General features: G+C 42.1%; 2 protein-coding genes across 4 annotated transcripts in view; both read left to right on the top strand.

Moving 5' to 3' along the window:
- Window positions 1–12,391: 12,391 nt before the first annotated feature.
- On the top strand, window positions 12,392–23,212 carry TSGA13 (testis specific 13). The gene is given in 8 exon segments (XM_036760626.1): window positions 12,392–12,451; window positions 12,633–12,705; window positions 12,708–12,734; window positions 14,054–14,118; window positions 16,892–17,098; window positions 20,957–21,090; window positions 21,831–21,943; window positions 23,037–23,212. Coding segments are annotated over 8 exon segments (855 nt in total).
- Window positions 23,213–23,541: 329 nt separating this feature from the next.
- Window positions 23,542–27,466, top strand: part of COPG2 (COPI coat complex subunit gamma 2) — a 38,726-nt gene continuing 34,801 nt past the window's right edge. The window contains exons 1-3 of one of the 3 annotated variants that reach the window (XM_036762018.1): window positions 23,542–23,715; window positions 25,783–25,835; window positions 26,418–26,498. In XM_036762018.1, the coding sequence (XP_036617913.1) occupies window positions 23,589–23,715; window positions 25,783–25,835; window positions 26,418–26,498 (261 nt within the window). In that variant the 5' untranslated portion in view covers window positions 23,542–23,588. Of the gene's footprint in view, window positions 23,716–24,006; window positions 24,147–25,782; window positions 25,836–26,417; window positions 26,499–27,466 lie in introns of those variants that run through there. The other 2 variants (XM_036762020.1, XM_036762019.1) reach the window with 2 other exon arrangements.

Consider the following 27,466-nt stretch of genomic DNA (forward strand, 5'->3'; position numbering starts at 1 on the left):
AGCCAGACCCAGACTTAGAGGACACAGTGACTACATCTCCTTTCTGCTGATTTTAAATGCTTCTTAATATGCTTGTTGTGATTTGTCCATCCTTCTTTTCATATCATCATCACCAACAGTAAACTCAACCAGATAATGGTAGAAGTTTCCTTTCATTTTCAAATAGAAAATGTTCCTTTCTGTGAAGCATTAGGAATCAAAAACTTCCCCAATAAAGATAATACATCATTGCAGATATCTCTTAGTTCTGTCTGTTTTCTCTCCGTATTCTTGGGCCATCTGTTGTTTTTTCTCAGCACTTCCCATCTTTTGCTCAAATTTGAAATAACCGTCCAAAATGACTGCTGGGTTTTTATGATATTTTTGCAAGCAACAGAGAGAAAATTCCTATCCTCCTTGGATAATTCAGCTCCTTCCTCTGTTATAGACTTCATGTAGGCTGACATGCCATCATATCTCTCAGAGTGCTCGGCTAATTTGGCCTTCTGCACTAGCTCATTTTTAACCATGACAGAGTATTTTGTCCCTGCATTGCTGGGGGTAGATGAATTGGATTTTAGTGATCTCTAGGCAGCAGCAATGACTTGCTATGCTATTAGCTAATCTAAATAAATATTTTGCTAAACTATGACTTTGTCTAGGGATGACTGACTAAGAAAATAAGGTCTTATAAAGGAAGGACCATGACCAGTAGGAGTGGGGAGAAGGGAAAAAGCTATATAGCATGACATGTCATGATTGGCATATATTTCTAAATAAGAGTCTGGGAGTTGGTAGTAAAAATGTGGATCACTGGGTATAGTAGTAAAGATGTGGATCCACTGAGTAGATCACTGACAGCTACCTGCCCCAGAATCTTGACCATCACATGACACTGCCATTTTAGAAGATCAAGTAGATAAAATGAAGAGCTAGAAGGGTTAGAAATGGGAGATAACAGCTGAAGCCAAAGCAAACTTCAAACCAGGAATCACAAATTAGACTAAGAGGGCAGGAAAAGATAGGTGAGGCTCAGGGCCCTAGCTACAAGATTCAATGTTGGGTAAAACAACAAATGGTCTAAATTTTTCACAATATTCGGTCCTAAAGGTTCATGCAGATTTTAAGTCCAATCATTGTTTACTGAACCTGCTTTCCAGCCTCACTAAAACTCTCATTAACTGGAGAGTTCCCACCACAGCCACTGCACATACTAGCTTCCAGGAATCTATGTGGTAGGTAAACTCTTCTTCCCCTTGGGGTTGGAGGGAATCCCTCTAGACTTGGTGGGATGTATTAATGAAAGGCCCCCACCAAACTCCAGACAGTTCTTAAATTTCCTTTTATCATGGATCCTTTTGGCAATCTGGTGAAGCCTATGGACACTTCAGGAAAAAAAAAAGTTTTCAAATGCAAAAATTAAAATATACAAGATGACAAAGGAACTAATTCCACTGAAATATAACTATCAATTTTTTAAAGTTAATAAATTTATCAGTTAAGAGTCCTTGTTCTAGGGCATAAAGGTTGTACACTGATTCCTAGTTCCCTTCCCTGGTCTGTATTCTTCCCAAGTCACCAAGTACTTGTGTTAGTGAGAGTACAGAGTTTTCTTTAGTAATGATTCTCCCTATCCTTCTGCCAGAACTAGACAAAGGTACATTTGTTCTGCATACAGGTCTGGGGCATTGTGTACATTGTGAAAGATTGGATAAGTGTAATACAGAGGGAATGCATGTGAATAGGGAAGTTTTAGCTACTAAGCTACAAGTTTTGCTATTAAAGTAATTGGGAAGATTTCTACTACTCAATCAACTGCTCTTTGACACCACATACCTAGACTATTGCAATAGCCTGCTGGTTGGTTTCCATGCCACAAGTCTCTCCTCACTCCAGTCTATCCTCTACTCCATATCATCCCACTATTCAATAAACTCCAGTGGCTCCCTACTACCTCCGGGGTGAAACAGAAAATCCTCTCTCAAAACCCTCCATAACTCTTCCATTCTTCTTATACCCCACCACTCTTTGATCTAGTAGCACTGTTTGCTGTTCTTCCAAGATACTCTATCTCCCAATTTCAGGCATTTTCACTGGATGTCATTGATCCTCTTCAAAAATGAAGGATGAACAACAATTTCCCCCATGCCTGGAATGCTCTCCCTTCTTAGGGGAGATACCAATGAACCAGGATCATCCCATCATACTCAATTCAGTACCAAGTCTTCTCTCTGTGTATGCTCTTTCAAACTACCCAAGTAATGATAACATTCTCCATATAATGTTTTCCCATATAAAAGTAAATTGTTTGACCTTATTTATTAATCCCTTATAATTGGTTTTAAATGTTTACCTTCTTATGTTTCTTCTTAAGTCAAACTTTCTGTTCAGTTCTGGTCTTTTCATCACAAATATCTAAAAGTCCTTTAGTTCATTAGATATCCAGTTTTTTCAAGACAGGATTACACTCAGCTTTGCTGGGTAAGTTATTCTTGGTTGCAAACCCAGCTCCTTTGCTCATTGTACTTGTGACCTTTTAATGCCGAAGCTGCTAAATCTTATGTTATCCTGACTGTAGCTCCACAGTATTTAAATTGGATTTTTAAAGTTGTTTGTAGTATTTTCTGCTTGACCTGAGAGCTTTGAAACTTGGCTATAATGTTTTTTGTGAGTTTTCATCTTGGGATCTCTTCCAGGTGGTGATTGGTGGATTTTTTCAATTTCTATTTTACTTTCTTGTTCTAAAACTTCAGGGCATTTTTCCATAATAATTTCTTGAAGCATGGTATCTAGACTATTTTTTATCATAACTTTCAGGTTCAATTCTTATATTATCTCTTCTCAATCTGTTCTCCAGATCAGTTGTTTTCCTAAAGAGCTGCTTCACATTCACTTCCATTTGTTCATTCTTTTGATTTTGCTTTGTTATTTCTTGGTGTCTTATGACATTATTAGCTTCACCTTGCCCAATTCTAATTTTTAAGGAGTTATTTTATTCCATACATTTTTGGATCTCTTTTTCCAGTTGGTGACTTTCTTTTCATAATTTTCTTGATTTTCTTGGATTACTCTTATTTTTTTTTCCTAATTTTTCCTCAACGTTTCTTATTTGATTTTTAAAGTCCTTTTTAAACTCTTCCAAGAACTCTTTTGGGGCTTGTGACCACTTGACATTTTTCTTTAAAGTATAAGTGTCTATTTTAACTTCACTATCTTCTTCTGAGTTTGAACCCAGATCTTCTCAATTACCACAGTAGCTATCTATGGTCAGGTTCTTTCTCTTTTGCTTATTAATTTTTTTAGTGGCTTATTTCTTGGCTGTTAACTTTGTGTTAGAGTCAGGCTCTAGTATTGAGGGGAATAATGCCTTAGGCTTCAGGATTTTCATGCTCTTGTTCTCTGAGCTCTATACAGGGATCTGACCTCAGATACTCCTCTCTGCCCCTGAGTCTCGACCAGGGCTCCCAGCAGAACTATCACAGCAAACAGCTCTTGTGCCCTTTGGTCCCTCCTGCAGCTGCAAGCTTCAGTTCAGTCCTTTGCCCTAGAACCAAAACCAGGGACTCTGTTCTCCTGAGAATGCCCACAGCCAGCAGGGCCGTGCCCTCTGTGATTATACTTATTTGCTCCTCCTTACCCACAGCCACAGCCCAAGACCATGGTCTGGTCAGTGCACCTGGCCCCCCTGTCCAGTGCCAGCAGAGGGTCCTGGAATCTTCCCCTGATCAGCTATCCAACCCCCACACTGTCTGTAAGGCAAAAGTGACTCAAACTGAGGCTGCCACCCACAGAGCTGTCCCTAGAGTTTGTTGTTTGTTAATTCAGTGGTATCTGCCTGGAGGTATATGCATTTCAAACAAACCAGACCATTACCCAGGGAGGTCAGTTCTTTCCTAACATCTTCCCAAGTTGTCTTAGGTGGACAATGCTTTGACTTTTAATTATTTCTGCTGCTCAAAGTTAACTTTGAGGTGTTATTTTAAATTGTTTGTGGGGGAATTTGGGAGAGTTGGGTAATTTCCTGCCTTATTCTGCTATCTTCCCAGAATCCTCTCCTGATCACACTACTCTCTAACTAAATGTGTGAATGTGTAGTGACCTCATACACTATTAGGAAAAAAATTAACTGGCTCTGTGTATCTCCTCCCCATTCTTTTTTCTCCACTTTCTTACTGACCTCATCAGGTTTAATGACTTCTTCTTCTCCTCCACCTCTTCCTCCTCCTCCACCTACTCATCCCCTTCCTCCTCCCTCTCCTCCTCCTCCACCACTTCCTCCTCCTTCTTCTACTTCTCCTTCTCCTCCTCTTGCTCCTCTTCCTCTTCCTCCTTCTTTTTGTCCTCCTCCTCCTCCTTACCCTTTTTCTCCTCCTCCTCTTCCTCACTGATGACTCCCAGATCTACCTATCTAGCCCTAGTCTTTCTCCTGAGCCCATTGAATATTTCAAACTAGATCTCAAAATCAACATTAATCTCCCTTTTTCTGAGTTTATCTCTTTTGGTCTATGGTGCCACCATCTTTCCAGACCTAATTGTAAGGAAATATTTTCCTGATGGGAAGACTTCCCCTAGCAGCATGGGCAGATGAGAACAATTTGGTCCAACAGCCATGAAGGCAGCTGAAGCAGGAGCTATGGAGCACTTAGAGCTTGGTCGGACATGGAAGATGCCAAGGTCAAGCCTTGACTTTTGTCCTGCCACTGGATTTTGATGACTCCGGAAGAGAGAGTAAGACTGATGACTTTGCACAACACCGCCTCACTTAAATATCCGATTAATGCTCAAGACATCACCCCATAATGTCATTAGTCTTCTTCAAAAATGAAGGACAAATAACAACAACAAAGAGTGCTAGGGATGTTAAGACTAAAAAATGAGATAACAAAGCATTCCAAGCATGGAGCTATACAAAAGCATGGAGATGGGGTGGAACGTTGTGTACGGAAAATAGCAAGTTGGACAGTTTGGCCAGAATATTGATTGTGTGAGGAGTCATAAAATCAGTCTGGAAAAATATACTGTATTGAAGCCAGATTATAAAGGGTTTTAAATGCCAAACTGAAAAGTTTCTTGGGCAGAGGGGTGATTTGGTCAAGATTATCAATTTGACAGTTGTGTAGAGGATGAATTACAAAGAGGAGAGCATGGAGACAGGGAGATCAATGAGGAGGCTATTGTAGTACCACCGGTAAGAGGTCCTCATCAAGGTTTTGACTGGATGAATGGGAAGAAGGGGATGCATATGAGAGCTATTGTGGAGATAAAAATCAATAAGACTCAGAAGCTGATTGGAGAAAAGGTAGGAAGGGTGGCATTCGGGCTGAGAGTGACTCTGAAGCTATAAACTTATATGTCTGGAAGTTTGCCTGTTTCCTCCAAAGAAAGGGAAGTTGGAAAGAGGGGTGATTTTAGGAGGAAATATAATGAGCTCCAACTTGAACATGTTGGGTCTAAGCTGCCTTTTGGAGTTGCAGGTATATTTCAGGAAGTTGGGAATACAAGATTTGCATTCAGAAAAGAAATAAGGGCTGGTTATGTAGATTTGGGAGTCAACTGCATAGAGATGGTCGTTGAACCTGTGAAAACTGATGAGCTCAACAAGAGAGAAGAGGTAGAGAGAGAAGGCCCAACACCTTGGGATATAGCCACATGGGACATGGATGAAGATCCAGCAAAGGAGACTGAGGAATGATTGAGCAATAGGAGAACCAAGAGAGGGGTGTCACGAAAATCTAGGTAGGAGAGAATATGCAAGAGGAGCAGAAAGTCAACAGTATCAAAAGCTGCAAGAGAGACCTGTTTAAAAAAAAATCTGTCAGATGTAGCAATTAAGAAATTGGAGAGAGTAGTTTTAGTCCAGTGGTGAGACTAGAAGCCAAACTGCAAAGGAGCAAAAAGGTGCGGAAGTGGAGACAATGAGTGTATATGCCTTTTTGCTAGGAGTTCGGCTATGAAAAAGATGAGAGATAGAGTATGATAGAATAAAGTGATGGGGGGCTATCAGGGTATGTTTTTAGACAATAGGGAAGAAGCCAAAGGATAAAAAGAGTTTGAAAATTAGAGAAAGGAGGGTTGAAAGGGGCAGAAGTACCTGACCCACTTGGGATAAGATCTGTCTTTATGACCAAGAGTTTTTGAAAGTAGGGTAATATCATCACAGAGGCTCTGATAAGTCAGTTTGTGACAAGTTAAGTGCTTACTTTGTGCCAGGCATTGTATTAAGTAATGAGGCAAGAGGAAGGCAAGAGATAATTCTTGCCCTCAAGGAGGTTCACCGTGTAATGGGAGAGACAACATGCAAACAACCATGTACAAACAAGTTGTATGCAGGGTAAATAGGAATAACCATCAGAGGGAAATGCTAGAATTATGACAGATTGGAAAGGCATCCTGTAGAAGGCAGGGTTTTAGCTGGGACTTGAAGGAAGCCAGGAGGTAAAGATAAGGAGGGACAACTTTTCATGAATGAGAAACAGCTAGTGAAAATGCCCAGAGCAGAAAAATGGAGTGTCTTGTTCAAAGAATAGCAAGATGGCTAGTGTCACTGGGTAAAGGAGTACATGAGAGTGAGAGGAAAGGGCATAAAGTATACAAGGACTGGAAAGGTAAGGGGTGGGGTGCTGGGTTATGAAGGGCATTGAGCACAAATAGAAGGTTTCATATTTGATCTTGGAGGTGACAAGGACCCACAGGAGTTTATTAAATTGGTGGTGATGTTGTCAGACTAGCACTTTAGGAAAATCTTAATTTCCTAAAAGCATTTTCAGCATCAGTGGTCCATACGGAGCAAAATGGACTTGGGAGTAAGATGACGTGACTGAAATCACAATTCTTCCAGTGACTTACTGTGTGACTTTGGGCAAATCATTTATCATCTTTGGGCCTCAGTTTCTTTATCTACGAAATGAGAGGGTTGGATTATAGGTTCACTATAGTCCCTCCTAGCTCTGATTTTCTGTGAGATTTCCTTAAGTCTCTGGGTGACAAAAAAGATTGGTTCAGTCAATCATCAAGCATTTGTTAAGCACCTACTATGATCTCAGCACTGTGCCAAGCCCTGGAGATTGAAAGAAAGTCAAAAGACAGACCCTACCCTCAAATAGCTCAAAGTCTAATGTGGGAAACAACATGAAAACAACCATATACCCCACCCCTAAAAAAAATAGGATAAGTTAGAGATAATCAGCAGAAGGAAGACACTAGCAATACGGGGAGGAAAGGGAAAACAGGGAAGAAACATATGGGATAAAGTGATGGTAATAGCCCAGATATCTCAGAAATTGATGGATATCTCTTACTCACAATTACTCCTCACTGTACTTCCACCTTTCAGAGGTTTGTTTCTCCTATACCCCACCCTCTCCAATATATGGACCTATTCATCATGTGTCCCAAGAACTATAGTTTCTCTTACTAAAATTTATATTTCTCCAACTTTGTAAGTAGTTAGCTTTGACGTGAATACTGAAGGACAGTATTATTTTAAAAGTTTTTTTTCAATTCTGAAGTATTATTCTGAGCACTCCCCAAAATAGAACCACAAAATAGGATTATACATAAAACGATAAATCTCTCTTAGGTATGGCTTGCCTTAAGTATATGACAAATTCAACATGTTACTTTCAAAGCTGTCCTGCATATTAAAGGACAGTACTGACCAAGAGGGCATGCTACCTGGAGTCCCAGGAATAAATCAGAATTTCACAAAAATACACTCAGCCTCTGATCCAGCAAGGCCTGAATAAATGCAACACCAAAAAAACCCCCAACCTATTTATTCCTGGCCTTCACCTTAAACTGACTGCAAAAATTCTTAAAAAAAAAAAAACTAACAACCTATCTTTCCAGCTAAGATTCTTATGAATTTGAATAAAGCTGTAGGCTTCAAAGAAAAAGGGCCTCCTGATACTCTTCTGTGACAGGTCAGGGATAAGAGTGAAGAGGTACTATTCCTTCATTCTTAGCTTTCCAATGGGGTGTTGGAGGGAAGGATGAATGCATTCATATTTTTTCCCTTAAAAAATTCATGAAGTGATTCCTTCTTAGACCTGGTCAAGGAAAAAAAATCCAATGTGAGAAAGTAGAGGTGCCTGAGGCTAATTTAATACATAATTAGAGAGGAGGAGGCTCCCTTACCTTGCTGGCCCTGAAACTTAACTGTACTATATTGTCAGCAAAGAAGAATTTAGTGCGGTCTTTGCTTCCGGAATGGTTGCTTGTTTTGCTGTCTCCTTGTACGGTTCTGTTTACAAGCTGAATAGAATCTAACTGACCTTGTGTTCCAAGATATTGCCAGGTTAGGTCAGATCAAGAACTCAATCCTTAGGACTACTGGAAATAGAGGAGATCAACCAATATCTTGGGTGAAGTGCTTCCTGTATTTCCCAACTGGACCCACAAGGATTTAGTTTCTTAGTCCTGTTTGCAAGGATTGTGGAGTGGTAAATCCAGCCCTGCACCTGGGTGGAGGCCAGGCTGGGGTTTGGGTTGGGATCTGACAAGGACCGTGGCTGGGCAGGGTCCATGGTGCTGATTGAACTCTCCCCTGTTTGGGGAGGAAGGAGAAGACTAGGAGAGAGGTCCCAGCAAAGATGGATAGTAGAAGCAGTTGGCGAAAAGCCAATATTAAGATGCAGGTCGCCAGGCCCACAACCTGGGGAAGGCCAAAGTCAAGAGACAGTGTCCAAGAAACTGAAATTCCCTCTGGTTTGGAGAGTAGTGGAGTGGTCCCCACAAAGACAGACAGTAGAAGTGGTTGGCAAAAAGCCAATGTTAAGATGTGGGCCTCCAGGCCCACAACCTGGAAAAGACCAGAATCAGGGGGTCATGCCCAAGAAACTGAAATTCCCTCTGATTTGGAGAGTAGTGGAGTGGTCCCCACAAAGACAGACAGTAGAAGTGGTTGGCAAAAAGCCAATGTTAAGATGTGGGCCTCCAGGCCCACAACCTGGAAAAGACCAGAATCAGGGGGTCATGCCCAAGAAACTGAAATTCCCTCTGATTTGGAGAGTAGTGGAGTGGTCCACACAAAGAGAAACAGTAGAAGTGGTTGGCAAAAAGCCAATATTAAGATGCGGGTCGACAGGCCCACAACCCGGAAAAGACCAAAGTCAAGAGTCAACGCTCAAGAAACTGAAATTCCTTCTGGTTTGGAGAATAGTGGAGTGGTCCGCACAAAGACAAGCAGGCGAAAAGCCAATATTAGGATGCGGGTTGCCAGGCCCACAACCAGGAAAAGACCAAAATCAGGGGGCAGTGCCCAAGAAACTGAAATTCCCTCTGGTTTGGAGAGTAGCAAAGAGGTCCCCACAAAGATGGAGAGTAGAAGTGGTTGGCAAAAAGCCAGTATTAGGATGCGGGTCGCCAGGCCCACAACCTGGAAAAGACCAGAATCAGGGGGCAGTGCCCAAGAAACTGAAATTCCCTCTGGTTTGGAGAGTAGCAAAGAGGTCCCCACAAAGATGGGGAGTAGAAGTGGTTGGCGAAAAGCCAATATTAGGATGCAGGTCGCCAGGCCCACAACCTGGAAGAGACCAAAGTCAAGAGACAGTGCCCAAAAAACTGAAATTCCCTCTGATTTGGAGAATAGCAGAGAGGTCCCCACAAAGATGGAGAGTAGAAGTGGTTGGCGAAAAGCCAGTGTTAAGATTCGGGTCACCAGGGCCACAACCTGGAAAAGACCAAAGTCAAGAGACAGTGCCCAGAAAACTGAAATTCCCTCTGGTTTGGAGAGTGTCAGAGAGATGCGGGGCAGAAAAGCCTGGAGAAGAGCTGATATCAAGATGCAGATCATCAAGACCAAAGCCAAAATCCACACAGCTCTGTTACCAGAAGGTAAGATATACTTTTTTAGTCTCTCTGGGGTCATCAAGGTGTTATAGTATAAGGAATAAGACCTAGAGCTGGGAGAGAGCTAGGCTCAAATTCCAACACTTGACACAAGAACTTTGTGAAACTGATCAACTCAATCTCCCTGAGAATCAGTTTCTTCTTCGGTGAGCTTAGGTTTATGATACCTACACTATCCATCTCATTATTATATTATAAAACAGAAGTGATAGAAGGCAAGTCTAGTTTAGAGGAAGCTTGACAAGATCAAACTAAGCAAAGTCATCTATGGGGCATTTAAAGATGAAAATAAACATGGGAAAAATGGAGAAGATTGTAAAAGATTTTTAGAACTCCCTGTTTTCATGATTAAGGACACCAAGCCACCACACTTGGAATGTAACATCAAAACCTCCAGATGTGTTTTTAGAGGACATAGAAATGATACAAAAAGAAACAAAGACAAGAAAATTAGCCATGTTAGATTAAATGTACATAGAGAATATCCAAGGTAGACAACACCATAGTGAGGGTGTTGAGGAACCAAGTCACAAGGTATCTGGAGAAGGGGAAGGTATGAGAGGCATGGGGAAAAGTTTGACCTTTATTAGAACTGAGAAAAAAGTGATTGAGAGAATATTAACCACTGATCTGAATACCTACTTTTCCCTACTTTCTTCTTTATAATTTATGAACATAAAATACTTATGAGATTTGTTTAAACATACAGAAGGTATTAGTAGGGAGCAGGCAGGCTTTCCCAGTCTATAATGGACATATAGCATATTTACCATCTCACAGTTGACAAAAACATAGAAAATATAAAATTCCACTGTGTTTATTATTTTCAGAATAAGAAAAAGTATTTGATTCAGCAGAGCAAAATGCTGCCTACAAAGCTTTCTTACGATAACACGTCACCCACTCATATATAAAAATCATTCAAGATTCCTGAGAAATATAACAATAGAGTAACCCTGTTGAACGCCCTCTAATCAGAAACATCGGGAAACTGGGGAATTTATTTGAAAATAATTGGGAAATGTGTGTTCACCAAATGTGTTTGTTATGGTAATGGGGACGATCCAGTGAAGAGTCTAGACTGAAAAAATGATTCCCTTTGGATCATAAAGGAGGAGCCACTAGGTAGTATAGTACTTAGAGCACCAGGCCTGGAGTCAGGAAGACTCATCCTCTTGAGTTCAACTGTGTGACCCTGGGCCTGTATGCTTCAGTTTCTTAATCTGCAAAATGAGCTGGAGAAAGAAATGGCAAACCACTCCAGTATCTCAGCCAAGAAAACCCCAAATGGGGTTACAAAGATGACTGAAGTGACTGAACAACAACACATAGTGTAAGATCCTCCAGATGATCTTGTGTGTAGATAAAAAAGGGAAGGGAATAAATATTTATGTAGCACCTACTGTGTGCCAGGTACTGCGCTAAGTGCTTTACCAGTATTGTCCCTTTTGATCCTTATAACTTACAACTTTTTTTTTAGAGGGGGGAAGGCAGGGCAATTGGAGTTATGTGACTTGCCCAAGGTCACACAGCTGGTAAGTGTGTCAAGTGTCTGAGGCCGGATTTGAACTCAGGACCTCTTGACTCCAGGTCCAGTGCTCTACTCACTATGCCGCCTAGCTGCCCTGACATTGTCATTTCAATATGGGACATGTTTAATTTGAGGTAAATTAGTCCTTTAAGAAAACTATGAAAATATAATTCTTTGCCACCACAAAAAAAGCTGCTATAAATATTTTTGTACATGTAGGTCTTTTTCTCTTTCTGTGATCTCTTTGGGATACAGACCTAGTATGGTACTGCTGGATCAAAGGTTATGCACAGTTTTATAGCCTTTTGAGCATAGTTCCAAACTGCTCTCTAGAATGGTTGGATCGGTTCACAACTCCACCAACAATACATTAGTGTCCCAACTTTGCCACATCTTCTGATAAATTTTATTTAGTATTTTATTTTTCCCCAGTTATATGTAAAAACAATTTTTAACATTTGTTTTTAAGACTCCAAATTTTGGTAGAGGATTTTCTTGAGTAAATCATCAGTACTTTAGGTAAATGAGTGAAGAGGATTAAGGGTACTATTTTTGTGAAAGTCGTCTACCACTACCACTGTGGAGGCTTACAGACGGCTCTATGACAATAGTCCATTGTTACAGATGCTCAGGGTCACTGAGATGATTTCTTTATGGGGTCATTTACTTGCACTCACACTCCATAGGCACACTGCCAACATCAGGTTGAGATGAGGTTGCCAGATTGGAGAGTCTGAGATGGGTCTACCAGGAGAGAGATGAATCGACCAGGTGGGAGAGATGGGGCTACCAGTCTGTCATGGTATTTTTAGTACCATATGCTAAACTTCCCCAAAAGACAATTATACCATTGATCATAGATAAAGTATCCCATTGGCTACAATCCCTCCCCATATGGGGGGATGAGAGAGTGTCTCCTGTTTAGATGGTGGATATCTGAGTACGAGAGCAGGAGTCCCATGTCTAGTGTTGAATTAACCTGAGATTTAATTTGGGTTGCTTGATTGTAAGATTCTTCAAACATAGTACTACATGCACAGGTGGCTGAGGGATGAGGTAGAAACCATCCCAGCTTTGATTAAAGGGTATCTGGTCAGTAATTGGGATGACCTGGAATATATACTAAAGAGAAATTAAACTAGTTGGAGAAAAGTGACCACTTCATCTGTTGCTAGTTGAGTTTTCCATCCTCTTAGAGATACCCCAGACGTTTATAATCTAGCTAAATTACTGGTGATAGAAACGAACCTTACATGCTCTTTTGCCCAAATAGTATAGTTTTGCTGGTTATAAATTACTTAGGAATAGTAAACAGAGAAGAAAGTTGAAGTACCTCAGGGGAGAGACCAGCTTGGGGAAGAAAAAGTGAAAAAATGTAAGAATGGGAATAATGGGCATAATAGCTATATGCCACCTCTCTAATAGGAGTGATGTGATAATCAAATGAGTTAAAATAAGTAGAGTGCTTTGCAAATATTAAGGTGTTATATAAGTGCCAGCTATTATTCTTATTGTTAGGTTGGAGGCATCTGTGGAACAATAGACTTTCGTAGGTCTGGATATGTCAGCACCAGGTCACAGGGATAGAGATTTTCCTCTAGGAATTCCTGGATCACTTCTATTTTGTTGTTGTTGTTCTATTCAAGTAATAGATGCAACTGGAGAGAATAGGGACAACTGGGATCAGATCAACCAATCACGGAGTCCCATGTTGAGTAAGGGGGTAGCATCTCTACCTCACTGCCATTTAGCGCTGAAGATGGACTAATTCTAGAGTGTTCTTGTGGTCTCTAGTTATAAGAAGGTGACTTGGTATGAGACTTTTCTTTTATCCAACTCACCTACATTTCTGTTAGCAGAAGGTAGAGTGAGTGTCTCTCTTTCCAAGGAAATGCTTTGTTACTATCAGGCTAAACACCCAGTGTCCAGTAAACATGGGGAATTGGATGAAATCTAGATTGAAGATTCTCCCAATGCTTGTCCAACTTTGCACCAAAAAGATTTAATTTCTTGTTTCTCCAATCCTGATCACAAAGGCTAGTTATCAATGGTCTCCAGTTACAACCAATGCTTACTCCTTTCAGACCACTTTTCATCTATGAATCTGGAGTAGGCTTCTGAGTCATTAGATGCTGGACTCAGAGGTCCAATTCTGTTTAGTTTTGGATGAAGGGGACTCAGTGGAATGGCTTTCAGGGGTGGGAAGCAGGGGATGCATTTGGTTCTTTCAAAAGCTCTCTTGCCAGTGAACCCTACTGTTTCCCATTTCCCTTGGGTCCTTGACTGAGCATGTCACTTGAGAGAGCCTGAGCAAATTGCAACATAAACATGTCCTCTCCACAATGCACAAGGCTCATTCTTTGTCAGTTTGGTATCTTTGTGCAAGGGGACCACCCTGCCAAGAAACATCACGCTGTTGCATTGTGGCCCAGGTCCCATTGTAAGGAAGTACTCTGAATTTGTAGCTTTGATAACTGGTGTTGGAGAATGCTCACTCCACTTGCCAGTCCTCTCAAGAGGAGATGGGGATGGGATGACTTGTCTGAGGTGTGGAAAGATTGTACTGGTCCACCTTCTGCTTGGGAAGTGGGGAAAAGAGTTATCTGGAATGGTGGCTGGTCCCTCCATGGTTTACTGGGTAACCATGGCCTGTGTATGAATCACTAACTCTTGCTTTCGTTCTTTTTATTTCAGGTGATGAAGGGAAGTCAAAGTTTGTCTTAGCAAACCTTGAACACTACACAAACCACCCAAATTTGGTAGGTGGGAAGACATCTTGCCCAAGCTTCACTTCCTCTCCTCCTTCAGGAGACAAGCAGGGGTTTAATTTTGATGTCATTCCTAACATGCCTCCCTAGCTATTGCAGAGCCGGCCTCTTTCTTTTCTTATTATTTTACATCCATGATTTCTTTCTGTCTTTAAAAAAATAAAATGAGCCATTTTCAAAACTCAGGCTAACCATTCAGTACACACTACAGCCTCTCATTCAGAAGGATTTTACTTTATATGCAACCACAGGTAGGTTTTTCTTAATATCTTATATCTTTTCATTCCATTAATGTTGATAATTCTTCTGACAGTGGATGATAGTATCTCAAAGACTGAAGCACTGCAAAAGAGTACAAAAATACGTTCCAACACATTTCTTCCTCCCCTTATTCTCTGTGGATGAGATGATTTCCAGTCCAAGAGCAAAATCATAATGTGTTAGAAAGAGCATTGAAATCAGAGGCTCTGGTTTCAAATCCCAGCTTAGCTATTTTCAGTGAAACCTTGGGAAGAGGTTGGACTAAATCATCTCTGAGATTCTTTCCTCCTTAAAATTTATGATGCTAAACATTCATAGATGAAAAGTGGTCTGAAAGGAGTAAGCATTGCTATAAGCTTAAGTATCCACTGTGTCAGTCACTGTGCTAAGAGTCAATTCCTCATGCCGCAATTTCTCTTTTATTTTTTTCTGAATGCTAAATATAGTTTTAAAGTATATTTTTCACTTACCCTCTCTGGGCCTCAGTTTCCCTTATCTTCAGCTCTAAATTCTTGGCTCTGGTGTGGCCCTCAGCTTCTGCCCTGCTGCAGCCAGGTGGTAGTTAAGGAAGCAGAGGGAGGCTTTCTTGTCAGCTCAGGTTTAAAAAAAAAAGTTGAGATTCACATTGAATTCATTCATCCAACATTTATTGAGCGCCAACCAAGTGCAAAACATTGTATTATTTGGTTATCTCACCTACCCTAGCTATCAGGCAAATAGCTTCTATCTGTTTCTACACATACACTTCTTGTCACCCTTTTGTAACTTATTATTCTCAAACCTAAGTTGCCTTTTCAAATCACAGGCTAGTGCTGGAAGGGACCTTAGAGTTCAACTAGTCCAACCCCCTCATTTTTACCAATAAGGAAATTGAGGCCCAGGGAAGTTAAGTGACTTGTCCAAGGTCAGAAGTGGGATTTGAATCCATGCCCTCTGACTCCAGAGCCAAGGTTCTTTCCATTGTACCATGCTACTTTGCATATTCATTTGATCCTGATTTCGCCAGGCTAAAAATATTTAGGGGGAGGGCAAGGACAATGAGAAGAGTGAGCCGTATGGTTTGATGCCTCTTAGGGATGACCCTGTCAAGTGATAATCCTTGAGGATCCTGGGTACCCATCCCTTCTTCTGCCCTGCCACAGTGAAATGGTTTGCTTGGAAGTTCTTACAATGGGAAACCTGAAGGGACACCTCTGAACCACCAAATGCAAGATGGTTCAGCACCTGTTGCAGATTCAAAGCTGCTGTTTAAACAAAAGTCATGATTCCACCTTTTTTGTTAGAACTCGTTTCCCTGAAGGTTGGCACATAGACTCATTAATACCGCATAATGTGATAGGGCCCCAGGGATTTCTGTTGCCTTATCAGAGACCCTTTTGAGACTCTAAATGGAGAAACTCTTGATAACAGGACCTCGCTAAAGGGAGATTTCCAGAAGCCAAGGACAGTGGCCAGAAGTTTTTCAACTTCCCAGTGATAAAAATCTATTTTTTTCTGGTGCCACAAATACACTGAGAAATTAATTTTTTTCTATCTTGCAGTGTGGTGTTAATGGAAATAATGACGAAGTCTGCCTTCACTCCTTGGATAATTTCTTTTAAAAAAAGATTATATGCCTCATTTTTATTAGTATTTCAGAGATAACCATTTTGTACTTATTCCCACATTGGAAACAGGGCATTTGTTAGCAAAAAGTACTAGGGAAGTTGGGAGATGTGGGGAATGGAGAAGGGGGAGGCTGGGAAAATGGACTCGACAGCTTAGGATGAAGGGCACCGGCATGAGTGCTGCATTTGGAGTCAGAGGAGCAGGGGGTGGATCCTGACTCTGGCCACCTATTACTTGTGGGACTTGTATGGGCACAAGTCATTCATTTAATTTCTCTGAGATTAAGTTTTTTCATCCAGAAAATGAAGGGTTGGCCTAAATCATCTCAGAGATTGTCTCTTGCTTGAAATCTATGATTCTAAACATGTCTGTCTCACAATACTTACTGTGCCACAATTTCTCTCTCATATCTGCTAAATGCTAAATGTAGCTTTAAAGTATTTTTTGACTGGGGAAAAAATATATGAATGAGAGAGAAATTAAAAGTCTCCTCCTGGGCTTCATAGGAGTCAGTTCTTGCTTCTTTTTCCTAGAGTTCCTAAAACTCCTTAGCATTTTTGGTATGCCTTAGCATCATAAGCTCAGGCTGAGAGTATCTGTTCCAACCTCTTTATTTTACAGATAAAGAAATTGGCCAGAGGTGAAATGTCTTTCCAAGGCCACACACATAGAAACAGAGCTAGGATTTGGACCCAAGCCTCTGATTTCAAGAATAGCCTTCTTTCCACTGTATTTTAGATTCCTACTAAATTGTAAAACAGACCTCCTCCTGGCTTCTACTTGGCACACATCCTTTTCCCCAAAGGTCCAGGGAATGTTGTCCTATTCATAGTCAGTCTTGTTCTGCTCTCCTTCTAATACCTTCTTCTCTCTGGACACCTTTCCCTCTGCTCAGATCCAGTATTATGAACCTATCAAGGTCACAGAACCGCAGAAGTTATTGGGTGGAAACCAAAAAATCAAAAGATTCATGTCCCGAGTGACAGAGTTTGACCAGAATAAGACCTTACTGATTATGACCAACAACCCACCTCCTAGCCCAGTCAATTGGCAAGGAAAGGACAACCCACCCTGCTACTTTTCCCAGGAGCTGCTTGTCAAGGTAATAGATTGCATTTGGGGGGCTCCTGGTCTCCTTTATGATAAGTATGATGAGAGAATACTGGGCAGACAAATGAGCTTGTGTAAAAATTAATAGACTGCAGTTTTCTTTTTTGAATAATTATACTTTATTTTAACATTCTTTTTTTAACATTTTGAGTTCCAAATTCTCTTTCTCTCTTCAGCTCCTCCCCCACATGTTGAGAAGGAAAGCAATATGATATCGCTAATACATGGAAAGTTATGCAAGACATATTTCTGTATTAGCCATGTTGCAAAAAAAGCAGCAATAAATAGAAAGTTAGTGAAGAAAGTATGCTTCAATCTGCACTCACTCAGAGTTCATCAGTTCTCTCTCTGGTGGTAGATGACATTTGTTGTCATGAGTCCTCTGGAATTGGTATATTGCAGTTTTCAGTTGTCACCCCCAGTCCTCTTTCCCAAAGCTGAGATGGAAATGACTCCTCTGAGTCAGAGCAGTTGCTAGCAGGGGTGTTGATACTGCTCACTCCCCCATCTCAAGAAGGGCAGGAGCTCAATAGAGAACAATCCCTGATCCTATTGGAGAGCCTTAGTTTGCAATCCATGAAGGGCATGAGGGGCATGTCTGCAATGTTTGGGGTTCCACAATTTAAACAGACACCACCAGCTTCCCCACTGGGAATGAGATAGAAAACCTTTATTAGAGAGTAGTAAACAGAAAGAAGTATTCTGAAGGGAAAGAAGAAGTTTGAAGTTATTTATTAAGGCTAGGAAAGGAAATTCTGAGACCCTTTTAATCATCTCTTGTCCTCTCACATCTGTGGACTGACTTTATTCTCACAAACACCTGGTTTTTGTCCCAGTATCCCCAAGATCCTTAGCATCTTATTGCTGGAAATGAGAAATAACTAGCATCACAGATCCATAACCTGAAGTTTCCTTTAGAGCCCACCAAAGAGAGGCAGTATCAGCATGCTAGCTATATCAACCTATATAAGAGCGATCAATCAATAAACATCTATTAAGCACCTACTGTGTACCAGGCCCTGTGCTAAGTGCTGGGGATACATCTCTTTCTTAGGGCAGATAACCACCTGACTACTGCTCTAAAAACCAGATGACCTTGTCAGCTATGTTCATCTCAGAGAGCCTATGGGAGGCTCAGTCAGTTACTGAGTAACCCAGTAAGGCTTTGGGCATTGGGCGTTGGGCATTGGGCAACAGAAACAGATAGGTTAGTGGTCATTGAAAGATCACAGCAGTCCAAAAGAGCAAATGTCCTGATTTTCAAAAAAGGGAAGAGGGTCTGAGAATAAGAGATCAGTGAGTTTTGTTTACTCTGGTTCTCAACAAAATTCTAGAGTGTGTTATTAAAAGGATTTCATGAACATCTGGAAAAGGAAATGGTGGTCTCAAAGTGCTGGCTAGCATGATTTCATCAAGAACATGCCATATCAGCCTAGGCTCATTTTTTTTGGACAGGGTTACTAGATTGGTAAAATCAGAGGAACCAACTAAATGTAAACTAAATATAGTTTATCTAGATTTTCTAAAATATTTAACAAAATTCCTTCCATTGTTCTTACGGAGAAGACGGAGGGACATATGCTTAATAAATCAGGTGGATTTGGAACTGCTTAAATGACCTGACCTAAAAAGGTTTCATAAATGAGTCAAGGTTACCTGAAAAGGAGGTTTCTAGAGGATTGCCCTAGGGATCTGTGCTTGGTCCTGTAACATTAATTTTTTTTTATTCATGACTTGGCTAAAGGCACGCTTATCAAATTTACAGGTGACACAAAGCCAGGCAGGGTAGCTAATACGTTGGATGAAAATCAGCTTCAAGAAAATATTTTTGACAGGCGAGAACATTGGGTTAGATCAAATAAGATTAAATTTTATGGGGATAAATGTTATATCTTATCCTTGGATTCAAAAATTCAATATCATAAGTACAAGATACTAGATGTAGTTTATCTGAAAAAGGTTAAGAGGAAAGGAATTTTTAACTTGAGGTCCATTAACTTTTTAAAAATATCTATTTGGTTACCTGTACTTCAATATAATTAGCATCTTTTGTAATCCCATGAATTTTATTTGTTTAAAAATACAATCCTGAAAAAGGGTCCATAAGCTTCACTAGACTACCAAAGGGGTCTTTGACCCCCCAAAAAGGTGAAGATCCTGGACCTGGGGATTTAGTAGATTGCAAGTTTATTGTGCGTCAAGTATGGTAACAAAAAGACCCTAAAACCTTAATATAACCTTAGGCCATTTTAATAGAGGAATAGTGTCCAGGGCTAAGGAGATAGAAGTTATGTTGTAGTTTGCTCTAAACAAACCATCTCAGGATTATTGTAGTCAATTCTGAGAAGCACATTTTAGGATGGGCCTTGATAAGCTGTAAAGCATCCAGAAGAAAGCAATATAGATTATGAAAGGTCTTTAGGTCACATACTACATGAGTATTGGTTGAAGGAACAAGAGATGTTTCGACTGAAAAATAAACTTGCTGTGGGCTGCCACGATTGTCACCAAATATTCAAAGGACTGTCCCATAGAAGAGGCATTAGATTTTTTTTTTCCCTTGGCCTCAGAGGGCAGAAGTAGGGACAATGGATGGAAGTTGTAGAGGCAGATTTATGCTTGATTTAAGGAAAAATTTCTGGCAATCAGAGCTAATCATAAGCAGGTGGTTGATTTCTCTCTTACTAGAAATTTTCAAGCAAAGTTTGGATAACCACTGGTTGGGTATGATCTAAGGGGAAGTTCTTGTCCAAGTATAGGTTAGACTTAGTGGATTCCGATGCCCCTTCCAACTCTAAGGTTCTGTGAGCGTGAGGTTTTGCCAATCCTTCTGGGAACAGCCCTACTTTGGTTGGATGCTAAAATCACACTTTTTCTGGTTTTACTTTCTCTCAACTTCTTTGTGTGGAACTGGAACCCAATCCAGGTTCTAGTTTCACAACCTTAAAAGCCCAATGTGCCCATCTTGCCTCATCACATACTACTGGTGGAATCCTAATAAAGTTGCCCCCAGCCCCGATATTCTAACTTCCTTTTGGGCCCTACTGAACAGCAGGCCCACTACCCCTACCTAGCCACTGCTCCCCACCCCAGACTCAATATTCTAACTTCTTCATATGTGCCTCACTGTTCACTAGAACAACAGGTGTGTCCATGAACTCATCTCTCACAGAAATAGCAGGCGTGTCCATGTGTTGGGATCCCAGCTGCTGCCTCTAGCCAGTCACTGCCCCCAGACCCATTCCTCATATTTCCTACAGAAACAGCAGGTGTATCCCCACACTCAACCACAACCCCATCCATCAAGTCTCAGACAGGACCACAATACTCAGCCAATTGGAAAACAGCACCACCAGGATGCCCAAGCAGGATGTAGATCCCAAAACAATAGAAGGAACTTTTCCTAAGTAGACACCTGTGCAGTAATAGCAAAAGCTGTCCTTTAGGTGAATTTATGACATAGAGAGGCTTATTATAATATCGTTATCATACACACATACCCCCCCATGGGTTTTTCCTGTATGCATTGTGGGTAATTGCACGCACAGTTCCACTGAGGTTGGGACCCCTCCCCTATTCCCTAATCCCTTAACAAACCCTCCTGCCTTTTTAATATTCATAATTTCTGTTATATAATTGCATATTATTTACATATGTATATAAATAATAGAAAAATCCGTCTTGCTTTCCTAAAGCTGCTGGTTCTTCTTGGAACTTAGCCCACTTCATGAGAGGCGTCAATCTCAATAAATGCCCATACTTGGATTAGAGGTGGTATGACTGAATTCTTTGAGACAGTTCCTCCACAACAAATCATGAAATCACAATACTGTAATTTTCCCTTCCTCAGCCACAGGAGCAACAGAAAATCACAAGTCTAACTGGTCTCCCTCTGATGAAGAAGAAATTAAAGACTGAATCCAGGACTCCCTTTCCTGTAGTAATATTGGAGGATGCTAAACCTAAGCGGGAGCAGTGGTACAGGTAAAGCCCCATTACTTTCCCTTAGCACTTCCCTTCAATATCTCTCAGCCCTCCTAGACCTCCTTCGTTCATGTGTTTGAGCGTCATGTTGGATTTGGAGCCTGGTATAGAGGCCAGCTAGGGAGAAGGGCGATTCTGGAATTGCTGCACCATAGCACAGTAGTGGAGAGTGCTGAGCCTGGAGTCAGAAAGACCTGAGTTCAGATCCAGCTTCAGACACTTAATAGCTTTGTGACCCTAGACAAGTCACTTCACCTTTGTTCACCTCAGTTTCCTCAACTGAAAAATAGGGATAGTATTCCTTCTAGGATTGTTGTGAGGATCTAATGAGATTTATAGAGCACTTAGCACGGTGCCTGGAACATAACAAGTACTTAATAAATGCCTGTTACCTTCTTTCAACATACTTCCCTTCCTTTTCTCCTTCCTCCCTTCTTTCCTTCTTTTCTTCCTCCCTGTATTCCCTCCTTCCTTCCCACCTTCCTTTATGTGCTCACAAGTCCTATAGGGCCAGTTCCTGGATGCATCATAGAACTCCTAGGAACAGCCATTACCACACCCTTACCTTACTCCTTTTATCCAGAACACACACCCTCTAAGATTCCATAAGCCTCTTTTCTCTCAACCCACATCAATCACGGCCTCTAAAACCCCAGACAATGCAATTAACTTTTAATGGACAGACCCCTTCTATCATGAACCTTGGCTCTGGCTCCACTAAATGAATTTCTCCTGTTAAGGTTTTCCACCAAAGCTGATTTCAAGGGTGAAGCCAAGTTTTCAAAGCTCCATGCCCTAAAGAAGCAACAGGAAACGTATCCTGAACTTTCCTTTGTTCCAGATTTTTGGTCAGGTAAGAAGAAAGACGGCAAAGTCCCCCTCCCTTGCTGTTAAACCGTTGTTTTTTTGGGCTGGATGAAGGTAGATACTAGAACTCTTTTGGAGAACTGGGAAAAAGAGCTTTGATGAATGTCCATAGTGAACCGGCCTGTCCCTTGTTTATACACCTTAGGATGAAGATCTGGTCCGAATTCCAACTAGTGGGTTCAAAGCTTGGCTGTCCCCCATGCACTCTCCTTAACCCTGCCTCCTACTAGCTGACTTCCTTCAAGTTTCAGCTAAAGTCCCACCTCCTGCAAGAAGCCTTTTCCAGTCGTCCTCATTATCCCTCTGAGACTGCCAAACAATTTATCTCGCCTATATCTTATATGTACTTAGTTGTTTGCACAGTTGTCTCCTACATTAGACAGGAAGCTCCTTGAGGTCAGGGACTGCTTTTTGCTTTTATTTGTATCCCCAGAACATGACTGGAGATACACAGGTACAGAATGCTTGTCATATAGTGGGCTCTTAATCAGTGTTTTTTTGACGAAGGGCAGAGTAGTAGAGGGTACAGAGAAACAGAGGGAGGATAATATGATCTTAAGAATGCACACTGATATTTACTGACTAATCATGGAAAAGACAGGGGGTAGGAATGAGCCTCATGACTTGGGATTCCTCCCAATATAGTGTCTGGCACATAGTAACGGATTAATTTTCAATTAGATTCAATAAACATTAGTGCAAAGCACAGTGCTAAGCGCTAGAGATACAAAAGGAAGCAAAAGAACAGTCTCTCCCCTCGAGGAATTTACAATCTGATGGGGAGGGGGACAACATGCAAACATATCTATACACAGCAAGCTATGTACAGGATAAATAGGAAATAATTAACAGAAGAAGGCACTTAGAATCAAGAGGGCTGGGGAAGGCTTCTGGTAGGAGGTGAGATTTGAGTAGAGACTTAAGGAAGCCAGGGTCAATAAATGCTTGCTGACTGGGTGATGGATGAAAGCATCGGATAAGCTTCAGTTGGGTTTTTTGAGTCCTTCTCCTTAGTAATATGGTCAGGGATTTATCATCCCTGGAGGCACCTCCTTACAGGTTTCTCTGCTTGGTTGCAGGGGCAAGGGACGCGGCCACCAGACGGAGGATCTCCATGGTAACCTGGGAGCCGCTGACCCTCGCTACACTCCTGGAAGAGAAGCCCACCCTGACAGTGCCCTTGCCAGGACAGAGCCCTTTCCGCTACGGGAGGGCCCCGCAGTGGTTCATAAACACGACGTCGGTTCCTAACTGAGCCACTCAAAGCTCGGGAAGGGAGGGCACCCAGTGCCACGGTCCTCCAGAGTGCCGCCGCAGCGGCACTCCAGGCTTCTTTGTAACTAGGAGAGCCAGCCCCATGCCGGGGAAGGCTACAGTCTGTCACACAGCAATTCTGCCGAGCCGAGCCCCCGGCTCTGGAATTAGGAGCTGTTAGTACAGCCTTAACCCACTTCTGCTTTCTATACGTGTGTGTGAGAGTGCATATGTATGTACGTATGGGAACCGAGTGTTAGCACACAGGGGAAGGCGTGACTACCAGGCTAAAGGGGGCGGGGATGATAACGCGCAGCGGGGGAAAGAGGCGGGGTTTCCGCTAGAGTGACGGGCGAACTGCCCAACCAACTTGAGGGATGCGGGCCGGGCTTCCGGTGGAGCCTGTTCCTCTCGGCGGTGTCGGCTCGGACGGTTCCGGTTGGCCTAGAGATCAGTTGTCGCGGGAGATGATTAAAAAATTCGACAAGAAGGACGAAGAGTCTGGTACACGCAGGGACCTGGGGAACGCCTCCGATTCCCACTTTCCCAACGCTTCCTCCTCGTAGTGCGGGGGCGGAGGGGAGGGGGCGGCGCGTCTTCCTCCCCCTGAGAGCTGGACGGAGGTGGGAGGACCGGGCGGGGCTGAGAGCCACTCGGAGCTGGAGTCCCTCCTCCTCCACCAGTGCGAGCCCTTCGCGTGGCCCCTCCCCCAACTCCAGAGCCTCCCTTCCCCCTTCCCCCCTCCCCGTCCGGCCGCGCGCGCCCCGCCTAGGCTGCCCCACGCCACTCGCCCCGCCCCTCGGCTCCGGCTCTAGCCCTCCCCTGGCCGGCCCTCGGGCGCATGCTCCCGCTGCGCTGCCCCTCGCAGTCCTGCCCCTCCAGCCCAGGGGGTTGGTGGCGGAGAGGAGGCGGGGCCATGGCTGGAGGCGGTCGAAGTGAGCAGGGGAGGGGGGAAGGGGGGGTCCCCACCGAGGGCTAGCGGAGCGCGGCGGGGGGTGGGGGGAGGGGTGGGGGTGAGAAGCTTGAGGACCCTCCGGACCTTTGACACATGGGGCCGTTGCTCCTTGGTTCATATTCCCGGGGGGAAGCGAGAGCTCGTACACGCCCGTCGCCCCGACCTTCCTCGTGGGCCGCCCAGCCCAGCCCCGGGCTTTGGGGTCGGGGAAGTTGAGGTGGGGGGCGGGGGGAATCGAAGATTTGGGAAGGAGGGACGAGATCGCGGTCTTATTTAAAGGGCCTTCTAGAGGAAGACGGATCAGATTTGTCCCGCTTGCCCCCAGACTCGAAATGTGTCGATGGTCAGATGTAATTTAGTGTCAGTGGGAAGGAGTTCCCCGCAGTTAGGGCTGCCCCACATCGGCTAGGGCCGGCCCTGGATGCGGTGGACTCCCCTCCTAGAGGACGTCCTCTAATGAAAGTTGGACGGGGAGGGCGCTTCGGTCACGCTGTGAGCCCCAGGCCCTTCCAGCGCGGAAGGGCTTGGGCTCTGAGCCGGCTGAGGGGGGCTATTCCCTAAGATCTTCCACCTGTCGGAAGGACGGGCCGCCTTTGACCCAGGACACGTGTTCTGGCCTGAGACTCACGGAGGGCAGGAAGAACTTAGGCCGAAATGGAGGCGGTGCCAAGTCCATGGGAAAGTCGCCAGGATCTGCTAGCGATCTGTGAAGCTCCCCCCTTAGTTTTTCCTGTCTGTTACAAAGTTATTGAAATAAGAACTTCTCTAAAGAGCTAAAAGTGCCCTCACAGTTCGATGAATGCTTGTCACAGAGCCTCATAGAACTGGAAGGGACATTGAAGTTCATCGAGTCTAACGTAGAAGTCCCATAGATTTAGAGCAGAAAGGTACCTCGCCACACTAGGCCAGCTCCTTTGAGGAAATGAAATGTGAACAGTGACAGGAAGCTCGCTGATCTCACACGTTTACTTTTGGATACCTTAAATCGATAGGAAGTGTTTTCAGGCTACACCTAATAATTTCTACTTATTTGATAGTTCTCAGTTTTGTCTCAGAAAATCTCAGAAGAATTTGTTCCAGGATACTGGTTTTATATTTTGGACATTCAGCCCTTCCTGCCTGCCCCTAGGACTAAAGGGGCATAAGATTTAAAAATGGAAGGGATATTAGAGGCCATCAAGTTCAACCTCCTCTTCCTGGTACATACTTTTTACAGAAGCAGAAACTGAGGCACACAGAGGTCAAGTTACTTGCCCGTGTTCAGACAAGTAAGAATCTGAGCTAGGATTTGAAGTTTTGTGTTTTTAGTTCAAAGACCAGCATTCCATCCTTTACACTATAATATAATTCCTGTTTTAGATTATTCCTGTTTAGATTATTAGTGAGTGTTCCAAAGTCAGCAGAGCTAGAAATAGAACCAAGGTCACTTCATTTCATCTACAAGCAACTTAGTAATGTCTGCCATTGTGGTATCCACATGCTCAGGCTCTTAAAAAGGTTGTCCTGACTTTGTTTCCATATTTTTTTTCCTTTTGTTTCCAGTGTTGCTTAATTGTTGGTAAATGAATTTGCCTGTGGCTACTTATTGATACTATTTTATTTGTTTTCTTTTTTAGGTAGTGGCTCTAACCCTTTTCAGCATCTGGAGAAGAGTGCTGTCTTGCAAGAGGTATGACTTAGAAGTATATTGTCTTTTATGTTTGTTTTCCCCAGAGTGGGATCAGAACATCAATAGGAGACATTCAGAGTTCATGTTTTAGCTATCATGACTAAAAAATGTTTTCCTAGAGTTGAATTAAGGCATATAATGAATGAGATAAAATAATATAGCCTAAAGGAAAAAGGAACAATGGTGGTTTTTGTTATAGTATATTAGAAGTAGATAAATATACTGTGATGCAATGAAAATTTTGGTATAAAAGATATCAAACAGGTATTTTGTATAAAGCTGTTGACGGAAGTAATAAATGTTAAATTTCATACCACTTTTTTGAGGTACCTTAATATTATGAGTCTTATTTTGAAAAATGAAATCCTGAAATTAAACCAAAGGGAAAGAGTGGAAAAGTATAATACAGAGGCATGTTTCCTAGTTCATTTTTCTAATATAATAAATTCAGTGCTTCATTTAGCTAATATTACTTGGACTTTATGATAGAAGAATTTAGCAATATTCTTTACTTTGTTGGAGACAAGTTATTGGAATTTGTGATTGAGAAGGAAAAGATATCTATTTATTGTGCTCCCACAGGCTCGTATCTTTAATGAGACTCCTATCAACCCGAGACGATGTCTACATATTCTGACCAAGATCCTTTATTTACTGAACCAGGTAAATGAAGCTTAGGGAGGCAGTTCTCCTTTCTGGGTCTCAGTTTTCCTAATCCACAAAATGAAGGGGTTTGACTAGATGAGCTCTAACGGTCTCTTTGACTGCTAAAATCCTCTGTTTTTTTATTCTTTCAAAATTTGTTTCATTGTATAGAAATATCTAGCACTCAGTTGAGTACTGGGAGGAAAAAAATCTTTTATATTTTTAAAAATCTGTTTTTAAAAGTCAGCTTTTTTAAAATCCAAAAAGTTGATTTTAATTTAATAACAATATTGAAAAGTCCTTGAGGGCAGAGACCATATTATATACCTCTTTGGTATTCCCTCAAATCAGTTTGTCAAGTATTTATTAAGCACTACTCTGTACCAGGCCTAATACTGTGTGCTGGGTTCACAGACAAAAATCAAACAGTTGTTGATCTCATTGAGCTTGAGTATACTGCTAGCCATATATGATAGGCACTCAGATATGTTTTGGTTTGAAATGAATAAAAAGTAACTTATTGTGGAAATACTTTGGCTGCATTTGTTCAGAGGTTTTTATGTTCCTTTCATAATATAATAAAAAAAAAAAACTAAACAGATTTCTGATAGATTTACTAGGCTTCCTATAGATTGGGTAATGTATGTTATACTCCAAAGTTTAATTTTTCAAATCCTGGGAAATTTTTATCTCAGAACTGCGAGTGAGAGTGGGAGCAGGGGATGTTAGAAACTTAGTAAATGTCACTCTCAGGTATTATCAGAAGGTAGCCATTGTGATGGTTAAACTCACTTGTTGGTAAGACTGAGGTTACCAATTTAGTTTCATGGGAGTATTTTTGCTTCATTCTACCTAGATCAAGCATTGTATTCCTGATTCTGGTCAACTATTTCACAAATTTGTGTCATTGGTTGGAGGAAAGTATGGATAATTACAAACTTAACACCAACATTGAAAAAAAACAACTAAAAACCATACTCTATTTG

This window comes from Trichosurus vulpecula, chromosome 5, assembly GCF_011100635.1.
Source record: "Trichosurus vulpecula isolate mTriVul1 chromosome 5, mTriVul1.pri, whole genome shotgun sequence".
NCBI lineage: Eukaryota > Metazoa > Chordata > Mammalia > Diprotodontia > Phalangeridae > Trichosurus > Trichosurus vulpecula.